This window comes from Argopecten irradians, chromosome 2, assembly GCF_041381155.1.
Source record: "Argopecten irradians isolate NY chromosome 2, Ai_NY, whole genome shotgun sequence".
NCBI classification, from domain to species: domain Eukaryota; kingdom Metazoa; phylum Mollusca; class Bivalvia; order Pectinida; family Pectinidae; genus Argopecten; species Argopecten irradians.
In genome coordinates this window covers 63335490-63354031 of record NC_091135.1, presented here as the reverse complement: position 1 = coordinate 63354031, position 18542 = coordinate 63335490, and the positions used below count along the sequence as shown (strand labels likewise).

The window sequence follows — 18542 nt, the reverse complement described above, 5'->3', positions numbered from 1 at the left end:
AGAGTCTTTATTGATCGGAGGGAACAGGGACTAGTACGTTAACACAGATTTAACACAGATTGTGAGAAAGTCTTTATTGATTGGAGGGAACAGGGACTAGTACGTTAAGACAGATTGTGAGAAAGCCTTTATTGATTGGAGGGAACAGGGACTAGTACGTTAACACAGATTGTGAGAAAGTCTTTATTGATTGGAGGGCACAGGGACTAGTACGTTAACACAGATTGTGAGAAAGTCTTTATTGATTGGAGGGAACAGGGACTAGTACGTTAACACAGATTTTGAGAAAGTCTATATTGATTGGAGGGCACAGGGACTAGTACGTTAACACAGATTTTGAGAAAGTCTGACACATGTATGCACAGCCAACGTTTCATAATCTACGTTACTTGTCCATGTGTATAAGGGTATTACGTTCGCGTATAAATATAAGGAAGACACATTTAGCAGTGCTCAAACTTCGATGATGTATAATGATGAGAAATGGGTGATCACTGACCCCAGTGGTGTGTGACATGTGTACAGAAGAAGTCAAAGTTACTAGTATTTCATAGATCTTCTCAGCTGCTTCAAGCCATCTTAAAATCGAAAAAGTAACCTAAAGGACCATTAAGTCAGTTTAAAGATGTTAAATGGTTTTATAGCCTCGGAGTCTCATGTTATTTATTGAGATGATGTCCACATTGCCTCCTAAAGTCAATATAATGGCATCTTTAACATAGTCGCCATAGGAAATGAGTAATTATCAGTAATGTACTTATATTTATGATTTTTTTGTAACAATTCAAACCTTTTGTAATGTAATTCAACAGAACGATAGTTACCTGATGTTCTAAGAAAGCTTTCATTCCTAACACACATCTACTTTGACCTAGTGTTGATCGTTTACTTGTTCTTTAGTGTGAAACGTCGTCCTCTTTTATCATACATAGTAATGTAAATAATTACTGTACTATACATAGTAGAAATAGTGAAACAATATGCAAACATTATTCACGAGTGCCGACAATTTACAATACGTAAAGATAGAATACACAATCGAAATGGTTAAATTTGTCATTCATCTCTTTGGTTAGTTTTTCCCTTTATATGTTTGCAGTGCATTTAATCAATCTTTTTTTTATTTGCTTATGGTACTGTTTTTCTATTTTTTTCTTCATATTGATTTGGTGCCATACCCAACGCTAAGTTTGCCTGGGAACGACACATCGTTAATAGTTTTTGTTTCAATGTCGAATGTGTTTATAATTCATGGTTATGCTAAGCTTCTTAGAGTTATTTAGGCAAAATTTGAGACCAGCCGTTTGATGAAGAATTGGCTTCGTTTGTAACAATTAAATTTTTATAACAAATGTTCAACATATGTATGTAAAGAGAACATTATATCTTCATTTAATGTTCTAGTATTGATACACATAACCTATTTGCTAATTATCATGCAAGCATTGGAATAGACGTGTTTTACTCTCATCCCAATGGACTGATTAACATTATTGATTAGCAGCACAGTTTGTTACAAAACACATACAAATGTGACTCCGATGTCTGTCGACATGAAATTAGTCTTCATAGCAGTTACAGGTAAGTTTCTCTTGTATATGTTTTTCATTTTATTTCTAATTCAATCCATGTTTTCAATCGCAGAATCCAATGATATATTTACTTTATAACCCATGACCACCATGTCGGTACAATAAAATTTTATACGTTATTATTGAAATTATGTTCATAATTTTTCATAATTTTTTTCACAACAAAAATCGCATATTTCGTTTACTTAATTCGCAATACGTGGATTTGTTCTTATTTTAAATACACTAGTATTAATCATGTAATAAATTATATTGGTCATCTTTTGAAACTTAATTAATCTTAGAAATGGTATGAACAGCCATGAAGTATCTTTGAGCAACATCATCTTTTTTATATCGATATTCTATAAATGCCATACATGTACAGCATACAGCTATACATGTACAGTATACAGCTATACATGTACAGATTAAGTTATACATGTACAGTATACAGCTATACATATGCAGTATATACAGCTATATATGTACAGTATACAGCTATGCATGTACAGTATATACAGCTATACATGTACAGTATACAGCTATACATGTACAGATTAAGTTATACATGTACAGTATACAGCTTTATTACATAATTTGTTATATTGCACGGTTCGAAGTTATATTGCACGCTTTCATGGAAACGTTATGTTGCACGGTTCAAATTGTTATATTGCACGGCTTTAGGAACACCTCGCTGTTGTTGTCTAGTTTTGTAGAAAACTTCCGAGGAATTGCGAGTAACAGTGAGTTACGTTATTATGACGTCACAAAGGTTCACGCTCAATTTCGCGCTGGATTTATAGATCTTGAATCAAGCACGTCATGTAGACGTTTACTGTACCGAATAAAGGACGGACACGATGAATGTATCAGATCAAAAGGCTGCAAGCAGGTCTAATAATGTGAAAACAGACAATAAGACATCCAAACCGGAGTTACAACGTGACGTACGTGGGCTATACGTCAATCATCAATAGGATATTCAGGGGTTTTTTCCGTACGGCACGGTGTTGGTGATTTTGTTAAGTGATTGTCGTATTCGTTTTATAAAAAAATTATTCAACTGAAAAACTGGTGATTATGTAAAAAACAAATATTCCATGGTTACTGTGCTCTAGTTCATAATATTTACCCCTCGGTGATGGTAATCAACAAATGTTATATTGAACTCGGCCTTTGGCCTCGTGCAATATAACATTTGTTGATTACCATCACCTCGGGGTAAATATTATGAACTACAGCACAGTAACCCATGAAATATTTGTATAATATATATGCAGTATATACAGCTATATATGTACAGTATACAGCTATGCATTTACAGTATATACAGCTATACATGTACAGTATATACAACTATACATGTACAGTATATACAGCTATACATGTACAGTATATACAGCTATACATGTACAGTATATACAGCTATACATGTACAGTATATAGCTATACATGTAAAGTATAGACAGCTATACATGTACAGTATATACAACTATACATGTACATTATATACAGCTGTACATGTATAGTATATACAGCTATACATGTAAAGTATACAGCTATACATGTACAGTATATATAGCTTTACCTGTACAGCATATTCAACTATACATGTACAGTATTTACAGCTATACATGTACAGTATATACATACATACAATGTACAGTATATACAGCTAGTACACATGTACAGTATATACACTATACATGTACAGTATATACAGCTATACATGTACAGTATATACAGCTATACATGTACAGTATATACAGCTATATATATATATATACAGCTATATAAACATACATGTAAGTATATACAGCTATATACATGTACAGTATATACAGCTATACATGTACAGTATATACAGCTATACTACATGTACAGTATATATAGCTTTACCTGTACAGTATATACAACTATACATGTACAGTATATACAGCTATACATGTACAGTATATACAGCTATACATGTACAGTATATACAGCTATACATGTACAGTATATACAGCTATACATGTACAGTATATACAACTATACATGTACAGTATATACAGCTATACATGTACAGTATACAGCTATACATGTACAGTATATAACACATGTACAGTATATACACTATACATGTACAGTATATACAGCTATCATTACGTATATACGCTATATACAGTAAAGCTATACATGTACAGTATATACAGCTATACATGTACAGTATATACAACTATACATGTACAGTATATACAGCTATACATTACAGTATACAGTATACAGTGTACAGTATACTGTACAGTATACATATACAGTACATATATACAGCTATACATGTACAGTATATACAGCTATACATGTACAGTATATAGCTATACATGTATATACAGCTATACATGTACAGTATACACATACAGTATAATGACATGTACAGTATATACACTATACATGTACAGTATATACAGCTATACATGTACAGATATACACTATACATGTACAGATATCAGTATACATGTACAGTATATACAGTACTTACATAGTATACATGTAATATACAGCTATACATGTACAGTATATACAGCTATACATGTACAGTATACACTTACATGTACAGTATATACAGCTTACATACATGTAAGTATAACAGTATATACAGTTATATACATGTACAGTATATACATCGTCTATACATGTACAGTATATACAACTATACATGTACAGTATATACAGCTATACATGTACAGTATATACAGCTATACATGTACAGTATATACAACTATACATGTACAGTATATACAGCTATACATGTACAGTATATACAGCTATACATGTACAGTATATACAGCTATACATGTACAGTATATACAGCTATACATGTACAGTATATACAACTATACATGTACAGTATATACAGCTATACATGTACAGTATATACAGCTATACATGTACAGTATATACAGCTATACATGTACAGTATATACAGCTATACATGTACAGTATATACAACTATACATGTACAGTATATACAGCTATACATGTATAGTATATACAGCTATACATGTACAGTATATACAACTATACATGTACAGTATATACAGCTATACATGTACAGTATATACAGCTATACATGTACAGTATATACAGCTATACATGTACAGTATATACAGCTATACATGTACAGTATATACAGCTATACATGTACAGTATATACAGCTATACATGTACAGTATATACAGCTATACATGTACAGTATATACAGCTATACATGTACAGTATATACAGCTATACATGTACAGTATATACAGCTATACATGTACAGTATATACAGCTATACATGTACAGTATATACAGCTATACATGTACAGTATATACAGCTATACATGTACATTATATAGCGCTACATGTACAGTATATACAGCTATACATGTACAGTATATACAGCTATAACTGTACAGTATATACAGCTATAACTGTACAGTATACAGCTATACATGTACAGTATATAGCTATACATGTACAGTATATACAACTATACATGTACAGTATATACAGCTATACATGTACAGTATATACAGCTATACATGTACAGTATACAGCTATACATGTACAGTATATACAGCTATACATGTACAGTATATACAACTATACATGTACATTATATACAGCTATACATGTACAGTATATACAGCTATACATGTACAGTATATACAGCTATACATGTACAGTATATACAGCTATAACTGTACAGTATACAGCTATAACTGTACAGTATACAGCTATACATGTAAAGTATACAATGCCTTTAAATGACCTGTGATCGTTATTAGTAATAATCGGAATACTTATGCTTTGCCTTCGCCCAAATATCATATCCATATGCACCTTTCCTAATTGCAGAGTAAATATTAATTTTGTAAACGTAAGTATCATGTCTCAGACATAAATACGCAGACTATCAACAGAACGTTAGCCTATGGTGGTCAATAACATGCCTATACAATAGCTTCCAGTGTCGTCTAAAACGCAATAATGCAGCCCTGAGCTTTAGATAGAGCCATACTCTTCTCAATGTTTCTAAACTTAATAACTTTAGATTATACATAGAAGAACTATACCTAAGTTTGAGCGAAAAAAATCTAATCTCACGTTATATTTCTAACGTTTGCTAAAAAACAATATTAGTTCTTAGCGTATCCCTTGATACCGCCTCACTTTGGTTTGGCCATGACTTGAGCGCTCACCCATGTCAGGAGGCTCTGGGTCTTGTCTCCTGATCATAGTCAATAAATAAAGTGGGGCGACCGTTTTATCTAAAACTCAATACTTCCATTCTCCTGAAGGTAGTGTGTTAGAATTGTACCTGCTTAGCGCTCAGCATACAGGGAGTAAGACGACTGGTTCGCCCGTTGTCAGTATAATGTGACCGGGTGGGATGTGTTGCTTGGTTTCTTCGGCGGCATGCTTCAGTGATATAGCACTATAAAAAGGGCAAGATTTCCACTATACAAGTAGACACAACACGAACATACCGCAGTCTCCCAAAACACGCACCTCCTCGCACTTCACACACGCTACACACTGTATACATGGGAGACCGTCCTTGAATGACTCTTGATGTTAATAGGACGTTAAAATAATCAACCAATCAAACAAACAAACCAAGAACACGCACCGCGCATTTCATGAAGGCTGCACACGGCATGCATGGGAGGCCGTCCTTACATGACCTTTGCTATTAATGTGAAAAATCCCATAGAAATTGCCCACAGCCCAATTTTCTTGAAACTTTGCATATCGAAAGTACTACTACTCTTCAAAATTATACTACTTTTTCCTTTTGTGATTTTAAAAAGGCCTAAATGGCCTGAATTCATTTTCATTAAAACTACCTGCACAAACATGCCAAATTGGGTTAGCCTTTGTTAAATATTCCCCATTTTTTATTCATAAATCATCTGAGTATGATCGTATATTTTATATTTAAGTAATTTCTTTTAGATTTTTAACGGAAAATGTTGTTTGAAATCATCTTTTTTTATGAAAAATAAAGACTTTTGCAAAAAAGAAGAAGAAAATGAAGCATTGCCCTTCGTCATCTCATTTCACCCTGTCACTGGTTTTGTCAACAATTTTACACCGCATTTAAAATATTCTCAAGATATTTTCTGCCTAATTTTATGTGAAAATTATTTTCGAAATTAAAATCTGGGTAACAGTTTTCAGTGATTTGAAATTAGGGAGTGCAGGTAGTAACGGACCACTTTTTGTTGTATGGTTCTCTATACATTTCCAGTTTATGATTACTTAGTCCTATGTAAGTGAATATTAGTGTACAGTTAAAATTTTAGATGCTAAATATCATGGTTACACCTTTAAAAATATTGGTTGCCATGGTAGCAAAATAGAGGTTCTGATTGGTAGACATTTAGATATTTTCATATTTAAGTGAAAATTGGTATGTAGGGATTATAGAGTATGCTGAATAACATGGTATCACTTTCAAAAAGAATGGTTATCATGAAAACAAAAAGGCTTGCTTGATTGAAATTTAGATATGATTAGATATATCGGTAAGTGAAATTGGTACATATGAGTTATGAGGAATGCTGAATGAGATAGTAACAGTTTTAAATACTTTGTTGTCATTCAAATAATGGCCACCTGATTGGTCAAAGTTAAGATCTTTGTGGTGCTGATGTTCATTTTAGATTAAACATATTTGATTTGAAAATCAAATGTAACTCTGTTTCCTTCTTTAATAATTTTAAATTCAATTTGAAATAGATTTTATTTACATAAGAGGGATTGATAACCTTAATTTGTATCTTTTGATTTTGAGTAGCTGACGAAAATATATTTCTTTCCAACAATTATTTGATTTCTGATATTAAAGTTGTATGGTCTATCACTTTCGTTCTTTTTTATATATAAACATTCATATTCACACATTGATGTTTTATGGGAGTTTGTGATGGTGAAAATTACAAGAAATACAACTTTAAAAAAAGAAACTATTTGTTTCACCCAAGAGCATATTTAGTCGTTAGGCTTTTTTGTACTATTAGGGAAAATTCAAGATTAAAAATGCACTAATTTTATAGTATATATGTTAGTTTACAAAATTCGATCACTATCTGTTGTTTTATTATGGTATCTATGATCAATTTTGAATGTATAGTTATCTAGGTCAAATATTGATTTTTAGAAAATCTCCTTGCTTCATTTCAGCGTATAAAATGCTATTTTCCCGGATTTTTTTTTATGAAAAGTGTCTATTATAAGAAAATACCAATAGCATGTTTTTAAAATGATTTAAAAGTGTGGACAAAATCGATAACATGCCAAATATTTCGAGCAAACCCATTATCCTCAATTTTTATCCTGCCAAAAATTGATTTTTTTCATTGAAAAATAAAGTTGTAATTATAATAAATAGTAAATATCATTATAAAAGGGTATAAAGTAAAGAATTAAGTGTTTTTTATTAACAAAAATAATTAAAAAATATATAATATGTTCAAAGGTGGACATAAGGGTTTCCCTTGCCACATACTGAAAGTATTGTTAGAAAACATCATTTTAGGCCCTTTATGCCTTTTTAAGATACAAAATAGATATAAAGTACATATAAAATAGTTATAAACCTTTAAAACTGCAAAATTTGAAGAAGAAAAACAAATGGAAAAGTGGGCGGATTTTGCAACCTCACCTTTAATATTTAACTGCTTTGACACGTCGTATTTTGTCTACTTCTTATATACGGCTCACATGGTGTCGCGATTTGATGCAATCAGATGCCAAACTACATGTACGTCGTTGTTTGTTATTCATTTCAGTGGTAGCAGTGTTAGGAATAAGACAGCGGACATGGAGCCGGCGACAAACCCGGTCATGTGAGGTGCCGGACACTGGCGCAATGCAGTTCATGGTTAATACGTCGATACAATGTTTGTGTAAAGTCCAGATGATGAACGGTGGTGTTGCCTCCTATAACAGCTCGACTGGAGTCTGTAAATATATCGATGCCTCCACACATACGGAGACAGAGACTATGTATGCAGCGGACGATACACCCATTGGTAAGTTTATGTTTATAATATAAAATAACTAAAACTAAATTCCTATAAAGGGAAAGTAAACTTTGTCCCAGTGGACTCTTGATTCCAAGTAAACTTTGTCCCAGTGGACTTTTGATTCCAAGTAAACTTTGTCCCAATGGACTCTTGATTCCAAGTAAAATTTGTCCCAGTGGACTCTTGATTCCAAGTAAACTTTATCCCAGTGGACACTTTATTCCTAGTAAGCTTTGTCCCAGTAGACTCTTGATTCCTAGTAAACTTTGTCCCAGTGGACACTTGATTCCAAGTAAACTTTGTCCCAGTTGACACTTGATTCCAAGTAAACTTTGTCCCAGTGGACTCTTGATTTCAAGTAAACTTTGTCCCAGTGGACTCTTGATTCGACGTAAACTTTGTCCCAATTGACCCTTGATTCCAAGTAAACTTTGTCCCAATTGACCCTTGATTCCAAGTAAACTTTGTCCCAGTGGACTCTAGATTCCAAGTAAACTTTGTCCCATTGGACACTTGATTCCAAGTAAACTTTGGCCCAGTGGACTCTAGATTCCAAGTAAACTTTGGCCCAGTGGACTCTAGATTCCAAGTAAACTTTGTCCCAGTTGACACTTGATTCCAAGTAAACTTTGTCCCAGTGGACTCTTGATTTCAAGTAAACTTTGTCCCAGTGGACTCTTGATTCGACGTAAACTTTGTCCCAATTGACCCTTGATTCCAAGTAAACTTTGTCCCAATTGACCCTTGATTCCAAGTAAACTTTGTCCCAGTGGACTCTAGATTCCAAGTAAACTTTGTCCCATTGGACACTTGATTCCAAGTAAACTTTGGCCCAGTGGACTCTTGATTCCAAGTAAACTTTGGCCCAGTGGACTCTAGATTCCAAGTAAACTTTGTCCCAGTGGACTCTAGATTTCAAGTAAACTTTGGCCCAGTGGACTGTAGATTCCAAGTAAACTTTGTCCCAGTGGACTCTTGATTTCAAGTAAACTTTGGCCCAGTGGACTGTAGATTCCAAGGTGTGTTCCCGTTATCATCAAACCATATATACTGAACGCCAAAAAACTATACATGGAAATTGATCTCAAATGTTTTATTTGTTATTGGATTTTACTCTGGGAAATCATTACGAAACCCATCTCACAGCTTTACAAGGTACTGTTGAAAAGTCACACAGATCACATAAACGTTTACTATATCGTGTGTCTTCCATTGTTGTTATGTACGGCTATGCAACGTCTCTTCATGGACTGTACGACGCCTCTAATGACGGCCTAAGGCATTCAACCCTATTCCTGGTGCAGAACAGCTTCCACCTGAGCAACGTTGATCGGCTGAGGTTGTCGTGTCCGTATACGACGCCCGAGCTTGTCCCAAAGATGCTTATGGGGTTCAGATTCGGACTTAAACATGGCCAATATATCACATTGATGCCTTCCTGATGCAGGTAATCCATTGATACCCTCGCCGTATGAGGTCGAGCGTTGTCTTGATGAAAGACCGCCAGACCGTTGTTTCTGATGAACAGTGTCAGAATCGAACGTAGAATATTGTCACAATAGTTAACGGCGTTGACTCGGAAAACATGAAGATCAGTCCTGCGTTCCTCCGAAATATCACACTTCCACCTCCCCATTTATTGGTTTCCAGAACACAGTTTCGAGCATAACGCTCACCTCGACATCGATAAACACAAAGTCTACCGTCAGCATCGTTCACGTTGAACTTACTTTCGTCCGAAAGGAGGACCCCTCGCCAACGTTGGCGCGTCCATCGCTGATGCGCGATTGCCCAAGTAAGACGTTTCTGGCGATGGCGTTGTGTTAAGATGGGAACTACGTACGGATGTCCATGGCTCTTAATCCGGTTTGTACTGATCCCACAGATGGCGTATAGTGGCTCTTGTACATCGAGTGAATTCAGCAAAAATATATATAATTGTTCAAAGTGTATAATTTTTTTTTGGCGTTCAGTATAGATTCACATTCTTTGAACGTTTTCGACGTATCAGCTTTCTTATTTCTTATTTTCCATGGTTTTTTTTCCATCTGTAAGGAACATTTTAAATTCATTATCAATATATGTACCTACTATATATAAACGATGACATTCGAAAAATTGAGATTTAAACGTGAAAATTATTTCCCGATGCAGGTCATCGGTGTTATATTCTTTGGTATCAGCTTGACCGTTGGTATTGGGTAGTGAGCGTCCTTAGTTTTGGTTGGATTTTAACGTGTTTATAAACTTAAAAGTTAGTATCGAAGTTAAATGACTTCAGAGCTCAGCCAAGTTTAATAGTCACTTTCAGCGGACATTATTTTACACATCTTACTTCCGAATAAGACTTCAGTTTATTTTTTTCATGTTTCAACCAAGGTTAAACCTAACCTCAATAATGTTTACCTACAATATGTCCTGAAAGCGGGGGATGGAAATTCCACGAATTTGCTTGTACGTTATATGATAATTTAAATAAACTTTAATCGCTTAAAGATGCTCCACCGCTGACAAATGGTATTTTTTCTCTATCAAAATCAGGAGCAGACAAATTTTAATTTTTCTTCAGTTACAAAAGTTACTTACTTTACGCCAATACCACCATTGAAAAGTTTGAGCTTCTTATTTTACTTCAAAATAAAAATATTAAAAACAATAAATTGCATCCCGAAAAAAATCCGTGGCACTATGTTCTATATGGAATAAAGTACTCATCGCGCATGCACCGGAAGCAAAATCAATTATTTTATATTATTTCTTATGTTAGTTAGACATATACATATACACGATCAAACACCAATTACTGTTCAAACGCTGAGTATCGTTAATGCTCTATCGGCGGTGGAGCATCTTTAAAGTTGTATGTTCTGTGACTTGCTGTATTTCTTGGGATAGAAACAGTATTTAAAGTGTTCTACATATTTGTCTTAGCATCTGTAAGTTTTAAATTTTCGATTTTTACAGGCTTTTGTAAAGTTCTTATTCGTAAAGTTATTAAACAAATAAGTTTAAATATTGATTTTTAACGTGTACACTCACTGAAAATGTTAAACTGCTGAATTTTGAGAATTTCAGATGCCCAATTAAAAATCAATGGAATAGTAAGTTTAAACGTATCTCATTTTATCAAATAGTCTGAAAAATTATTTATAAGCATTGATGTCAGTAACTTTTAATTTCATTGCGTTATGAAACAAAGTTTGCTTGCAAGCATTTGAGATAACCCACTATGTAGCTGATTCACACAGTAACGATGGAATGTATAAAATATGACATCAATGCTTAACTGAAATATTTAAGATGTAATGTCTTTGGTTTGGTGCACACAGTGTTTACTTCTAAAATTGATAGAGTCAGTACCGAAGGTGGATTGTAAGGGTATACAACACAACCAATCGCATTCTATAATCAATACATTCATATTAAAAATAATTAGATTTCTGTAGATTTTTTATTGTAGCTGAGCTAACAACATTTTAAGTGACATAACAGACACTTTAAATGTGTTTTCATGTTTAATAACACGCACCGTCAAACCTTTTAAGATTACCCACAGTGCTTGTACTGCATTTATACATGTATATTGATAAATCCAATCTGATTAAAATACTTATCCTTATTACCACTGCGTTTGATAAGGGATATGACAACATCCCATTAGGGGTCACGTTTTGGTGGCCTTTAGAAAAGGCCAATCAAATTTTTGCTGCCAGAATCCTGACTAGGGACGAAATAGTATGAAAAAGTCAGAATTATTTTCGTGTATGTAGTCACCTCGCCCAAAGAGTACAACAAAGCTAAATGTATTTGTTTACTGGACGAAATGGCGATTTTTAATTTAGTGAGGTATAGAAATGCAGTTGGTACAGGCGGTATAAAGGTCATCCGAACATGGCCCATGCGGAGATCCTGTCAGATTCTCTATTGAACAGAGTGGCTATAAGAATCTGTGTTTTATGTCATCTTACCCGAAGGGTAATCATGCCCCGTCCGCCGTGCGCCTTGCGCAAAATTTTCATTCAAACGACTCCCAATAACTATAAGGCCCAGGGTACTCATATTTGGCCCGAAGCATGCTGGGATGAAGGTCTACAATGACCCCTGTGACCTTGAAGTACTTGTCACAGGGGTCAATACTTCTCCTTACTTACCGAAAGGCACAGGGTATTATTTGGTCCGTAGCATGCTGAATTAAAGGGCTACCAAAGTTGTGAAAATGAATGACCTTGACCTACTTTCAAGGTAACGGGGTCAAAAATTCTAAAAAATTTAACGACTTCTTCAAACTAAACGAAAGGCCCATAGTATTCATATTTCGGCTATAACATGCTGGGATGAAGGGCTACCAAGTGTGTTCAAATGAATGACTTTGACCTTCATTTAAGGTCACAGGGATGAAATAGGCTAAAGTCATTAAACACGTTCTAATGAATAAGTAAGAGACTTAGTTATCTGACATTGGACTTGGAGCATGGTTAGGATCAAGGGACACCATGTTTATTAAAATGAATGACCTTGACCTTCTTTAAAGGTCTAATTCATCAAATATATCAGAACCTAAACCTCTTTTGTATTGCCTTAATTGTTTTGCCACTACTATATTCTTCGAGTTGTTGTATTGTGCCAATAGTCAGATGACCGTTAAGGCCCATGGGCCTCTTATAATCAGATTGTACACAATCCAGGCTGTTGTCCCTCATTATTTGTGGTAATATTGATGAGGTAACAGAGTCGGGAAGAGAATGAGATCATTTATACACCATTATCAAGGTATCTGTATTATATATTTGTTACATCTTATTCATATCATTCCATGTTTATATTTACATAGTAATCGTATTGACACAGCATTGTATAGAATCATATAAACACACGATCAGTTTGTCTGACCGGGCAAAATCCTTAGCACAAAGTGTAGATATTAAAGTAGAAGTCGGTGCTCTATAAAAGCAAGCGTTCATGAACCTTAGATAAACCCCTGCCAAGGTAAATGAGCATAACGGATCACGGGATAATAAATACGAACAACTAAACAAGTGACGCTTCCTGTCTAGACACGGATCATAGAAATGTTATTTTTTTCTTTTAGCAGTCGGCATCTTTTAAAGTATTTTTGGTGCTACAGAATATGGAATGAGCTCTGGCACAGCTGTATCAACATCAATGACTGTATTTAGGATTGTTAATTTAATAAAGGGAAATTATAATATCTTCCAACTTAGTTATAAGATTTCCCTGTCTGTCCTCTTAGTACAGATCAATCTATAGCAATGTGTATTCGAAGCTGTGTGTCTCTTATTCAAAGACCAACATTACTCTCTTCTACAGGAAATACAAAACTAGGAAGAACCCGCAACAGTGATGACGATTTTTCATGTAATAAAAACATTGCTATGTCTTCTGCGACTTCATCTTATCCAATATAGAAAGTGATATAAAGTTTTATAATTTGTTTGATAGTGTTGGCCAGCTGCCTGGAGACAACATGTTCTGGCGTTTACCAAATAGCACCTTATCCTGGATGGACTTTCAGCGGCTACTGTGATGCAGATACTACGGGAGGACCTTGGACTGTACGTACACACAGCGACGTTCTACTTCCCAAACACATCAGGATACCGTACAAAAATTGGTTATAGGCCGTTCAGCCAAATTGACTGCAAAACCTCTCTGCAGAAAGGCTTTTGCAATACAATACATTACAATTCCATAGTGGCTATGTCTTTGGGATGACTGTGATCAAAGTACATGACATCCTCCACTTTCTTGATGTATTTAACAATTTAATCCCATTATAACTATCATCGCACACAGCTATCGTAATGACCCCCATTTGAGTGGGATATTAGACTATCCTCTGGATAATGCTTTGTTTCGCCCAATACAAACACATTATATCAACCAGTCATCTTCAGTTTATAAAACAGCAGACAGATTATAATGGATATTAAGCACGAAAACTTCGAATTTATTCGAAATTAAAAAATGCATGTTAAACAAATCAGCATTGTATCTTACCATATGTTGATGGATATCCGTCGTTTGAAATTGAATTTGTTCCAAAACAAACACACTTAGCGTGTGGCTTACTTCGATCACCAATACTGCTCCAACCCGACAGATATGACGGGCAATGCTTTTTGAGGACACATTTGCCATGTAAACAATGTGAGAACACTGCTATAATGCATGTTTGTTCAATGATAAACTCATATCCTGTCGATATGGATTTAATATATACCAGTAGTTTGTTGTATAATTTTGTAATTTAATTATTTTTTAGATATCATATATTTCTAGTATGAAAAAATACTCTTGGTATTCGTTTTCCACTTACTTGACCATTGTAACAACCAAGGCCTCTTCCATTACTCTTGTCTTGTCTGTATATGCCATGTTCTCGGGACAAAGCATAGTATTTTCTGTCCAAAGGTTATACAGAACAGACATATTGGTGATGTAGACTTTTTCCGGAACTGGAATGAATATAAGAACGGATTTGGTAATATTGATGGAGACTTTTGGATTGGTAAGTATAGACGTTTAACTGTGGGTTTTCAGAGTCTTGAAAAACTGGAGATTGGTTGTCCCTCTTTATAGAGAGAATATTAGAAATGTTAGAAACCTACCTATATTTTCATTCATTAAAAGCAAAAACTGAGTGAAAAACACGTAGGCATAGATCTTATGAATGTACTTAATATTATATATTGCATGATTATTTAGCACAAACATATGCTCTATTAGCCACACACCGTTCTAAAACTGTTTATGGTCGAAATTTTATATTTGAACAATTACATTCCTTTAACGTTATGTTGTTATGTAATACGTGAATAATACAGTTCGGCCAACATCTTTGGTCAGTGGTACAACATGGCGATAGAACAACACAAAACGGGAAGAAGAAAATATCAAATAAAGAGAGATGTACATTGTACCTATTGATTTTCTCGTTCACCTTCTTTTATCTTTTGGAAGCAACTTATAATTATTTACAACTAGTAAATCTAAATAATACAAAACATTGATGATTTTTTTATTTTTCCAGGAAATGACAACCTCCACAGATTAACTGCCGACCCGTGTGTATTACGAGTGGAGTTAGAGGATTGGGCAGGGAATTTCCAATACATTGAATACACACAGTTTCAGGTGGCGAACGAAGCCAACAACTATAGGCTATCCATAGGAGGGTATTCTGGCAACGTGTGTAAGTGTCCTTAGACATGTAATGTTATTACCTTAAAATACACAGTAAGAACTGAACTACTGTAAATTACTTACTTTCGTGTACGATTAATTTGGCGATCAATGTAAATTCATGCAAAAATAAATTCGCGAATACGTACCTACCACTTTAATTACATTGTTGAAAGATATTGTGATTCACGTCTTATTTCGCCAAATGTAATCTCATCGAATTGTTTTAGTGCGGAAATTGCAAAATTTCGAAGCTGAACCCATAAAAATGATGATTTTACGTTAATGTTCAATTTTTGTAAAATGGTGTTTATGTGATATTCAAATAAAAAAAAAAAAAAGAGTTTTATTTTCAAGAAGCGATCTATTGAGATTTTCTTTTTTATATAAGAGTAATTCCGACCACCAATCCATAACAAACATCAATATCAGACGAGATAACATTTGGACTAGCTATCGACTTTCTATTTCAGATGATGCCATGGCGTACCACCACGGTAAAGACTTCTGTACGGTAGATCGTGATAATGACGAGATATTGACTGTGAACTGTGCCCTAATATCGGACAGTGGCTGGTGGATGAGTCAATGTACCAAATGTAACCTTAATAGTATCCGTACTCCTATCCTGCCACCTATCGGTAACAACAGGTTCATCGAATGGTTTGACTACTTACCTGGTGGGTCGTACGTCACACTGAAAAATACCAAGATGATGATCAGGAACTGATCAAGTGTTCTTACGTAGTACTGGCATTAGTGAAATGAAGCTTGTAGGTGATATTATTTTTGTCAATTAAATCTAACCTTAATCCGAATTCCAGACCTAACAAAGTGTAATTAAGAGCTACTTTGTGTATTTACATAATCTGTATATCGTCAATAACCGGCAATATACTTGAAAATAAAATATTATCAATATTGGTGTGAATAGAAATTTCTGGAAAATCGAAATACATCGCAGTTTGTATTTATTTGACAGCGATATATATGTGATTGAAAGTGTGATTATTTCCTTGAGCATAATGTAACAAACTTAAATAGCATATTTTGTCCCCGTGGGATTAGCAATACGTAAGGGGAGGAAACCTCGTACGTTATCTAGAGTCGTGTTTAAATCATTAAAGTTTGAAATGGTGTGTTGAAAGATTCCAACCCTGTGTTAGAGTTAATGATTGATCAATAAAATTGATTTTGACACAAAAAGTGTATTTAATGTGTCTTATGCATTTAAAATAGAATAGCATTTATATTGTTGACAAGTATTGTATAAATGAAAACCTGGACTTTGTTCGACGAAATTTAGGATCCTTAATTTTTTAGGTCGCCTGACCATAGGTCATGGTGACATATTGCGATAGTCTTTTGTCCGTTATCGTGCCACGTGAGTCGTACGTCATGCGACGTCCGTTAACATTTCCTTTTGAGCGCGATTACTTGAGCAAATATTCACCTAGCTTAATGAAACTTAATATGTAGGCTAACATTGGAAAGATTTCGCAGGGTTTCGAATATCGGCTTGATATGACTATAACTTACGGAGTTATTGCCCTTTGCAATGATAATTATTATTTAATCTTGTGAACACGATAACTTTAGTAAATATAAACAAAGCTTAATGAAACTTTGTGTGTAGACTAACATTGGAGCAATCTCGGACGAGTTTCGACGGTATTTTCTGGAGTTATTACCCTTTGCACCAAAGTATTGAACCTTGTGAATACGATAACTTGAGTAAATATACACCGAACTTAATGAAATTTGGATGTAGACTAACATTTAATAAATCTTCGACGAATTAGAAAATTGGCCTGATTCGATCGTAACTCACGAAGTTATCACCATTTGCAATAATAATCATCGAACCTTGTGAACACAATAACTTGAGTAAATATAAACCGAGCTTAATGAAATTTTGTGTGTAGACAAACATTAAAAATTTCTCGGATTAATTCGAAAATCAGCGTGATTTGACAATAATTTACGGAGTTTCATGCACTCAGTTTCATGAAACTTTGTATGTAGACTAACATTTGAAAAATCTTGGACGAGTTTGAAAATAAACTTGATTTGACTCTAACTTATTTACGGAGTTATCGCCTTTTGCAATTATAATAATTGAATCTTGTGAACACGGTAATTTGAGTAAATATACACCAAGCTTTATGAAACTTTGTATGTAGACCTATTAGAGGTATATTTCTATTTCGTGAACAAAAGACATAACTAGGCTAGTAAATTACATAACAAATTTGTATCAAATATCAGGTGACCGTTAAGGCCCATGGACCTCTGTTTCTTCCTAACGTCTTGCTTGACATCGCCTCATTATATTCCTTCAGTTGAGCGCTTGCCTTTGTGAGGAATACTCGTGGTTCTGTTCCCTGGTCGAGACACATCATAGCCTATAGTGGTAGTTTCTGCTCCTGCTTAGCGCTCGACATTTAGTGAGTGGGACGACTAGTTGGCCGGTTGTCATATAATGTGACCGGGTGGGATGAGCTGTCCGATGACTTTGGCCACATGCTTCAGTGAGATAGCACTATAAAATACTAGTAGGCTTAAGAGACGCAAAACGAACGTACCGCAGCCTGACGAAATGTACAGACATTCATACAAACACGTTACAGACCGGGAAGAGGTCGTCTTTAAATAACCCCGACTGTTAATAGGACGTTAATCAACCAACCGGCCAACCTCACAT

General features: G+C 34.6%; 1 protein-coding gene across 2 annotated transcripts; it reads left to right on the top strand.

Moving 5' to 3' along the window:
* Nucleotides 1-2766: 2766 nt before the first annotated feature.
* On the top strand, nucleotides 2767-17699 carry LOC138317054 (angiopoietin-related protein 7-like). Of its 2 annotated transcripts, XM_069258679.1 has the most exons (6): nucleotides 2767-2798; nucleotides 8399-8641; nucleotides 14096-14208; nucleotides 15068-15164; nucleotides 15687-15848; nucleotides 16312-17699. In XM_069258679.1, the coding sequence occupies exons 2-6, from the start codon at nucleotides 8479-8481 to the stop codon at nucleotides 16566-16568; spliced, it is 792 nt and encodes a 263-aa protein (XP_069114780.1). In that variant the 5' UTR covers nucleotides 2767-2798; nucleotides 8399-8478; the 3' UTR covers nucleotides 16569-17699. The 2 variants fall into 2 exon arrangements, with proteins under 2 accessions (XP_069114780.1, XP_069114779.1); XM_069258678.1 differs by lacking the exon at nucleotides 2767-2798 and having other exon boundaries at nucleotides 8193-8641.
* The last annotated feature ends 843 nt before the right edge of the window (nucleotides 17700-18542 follow it).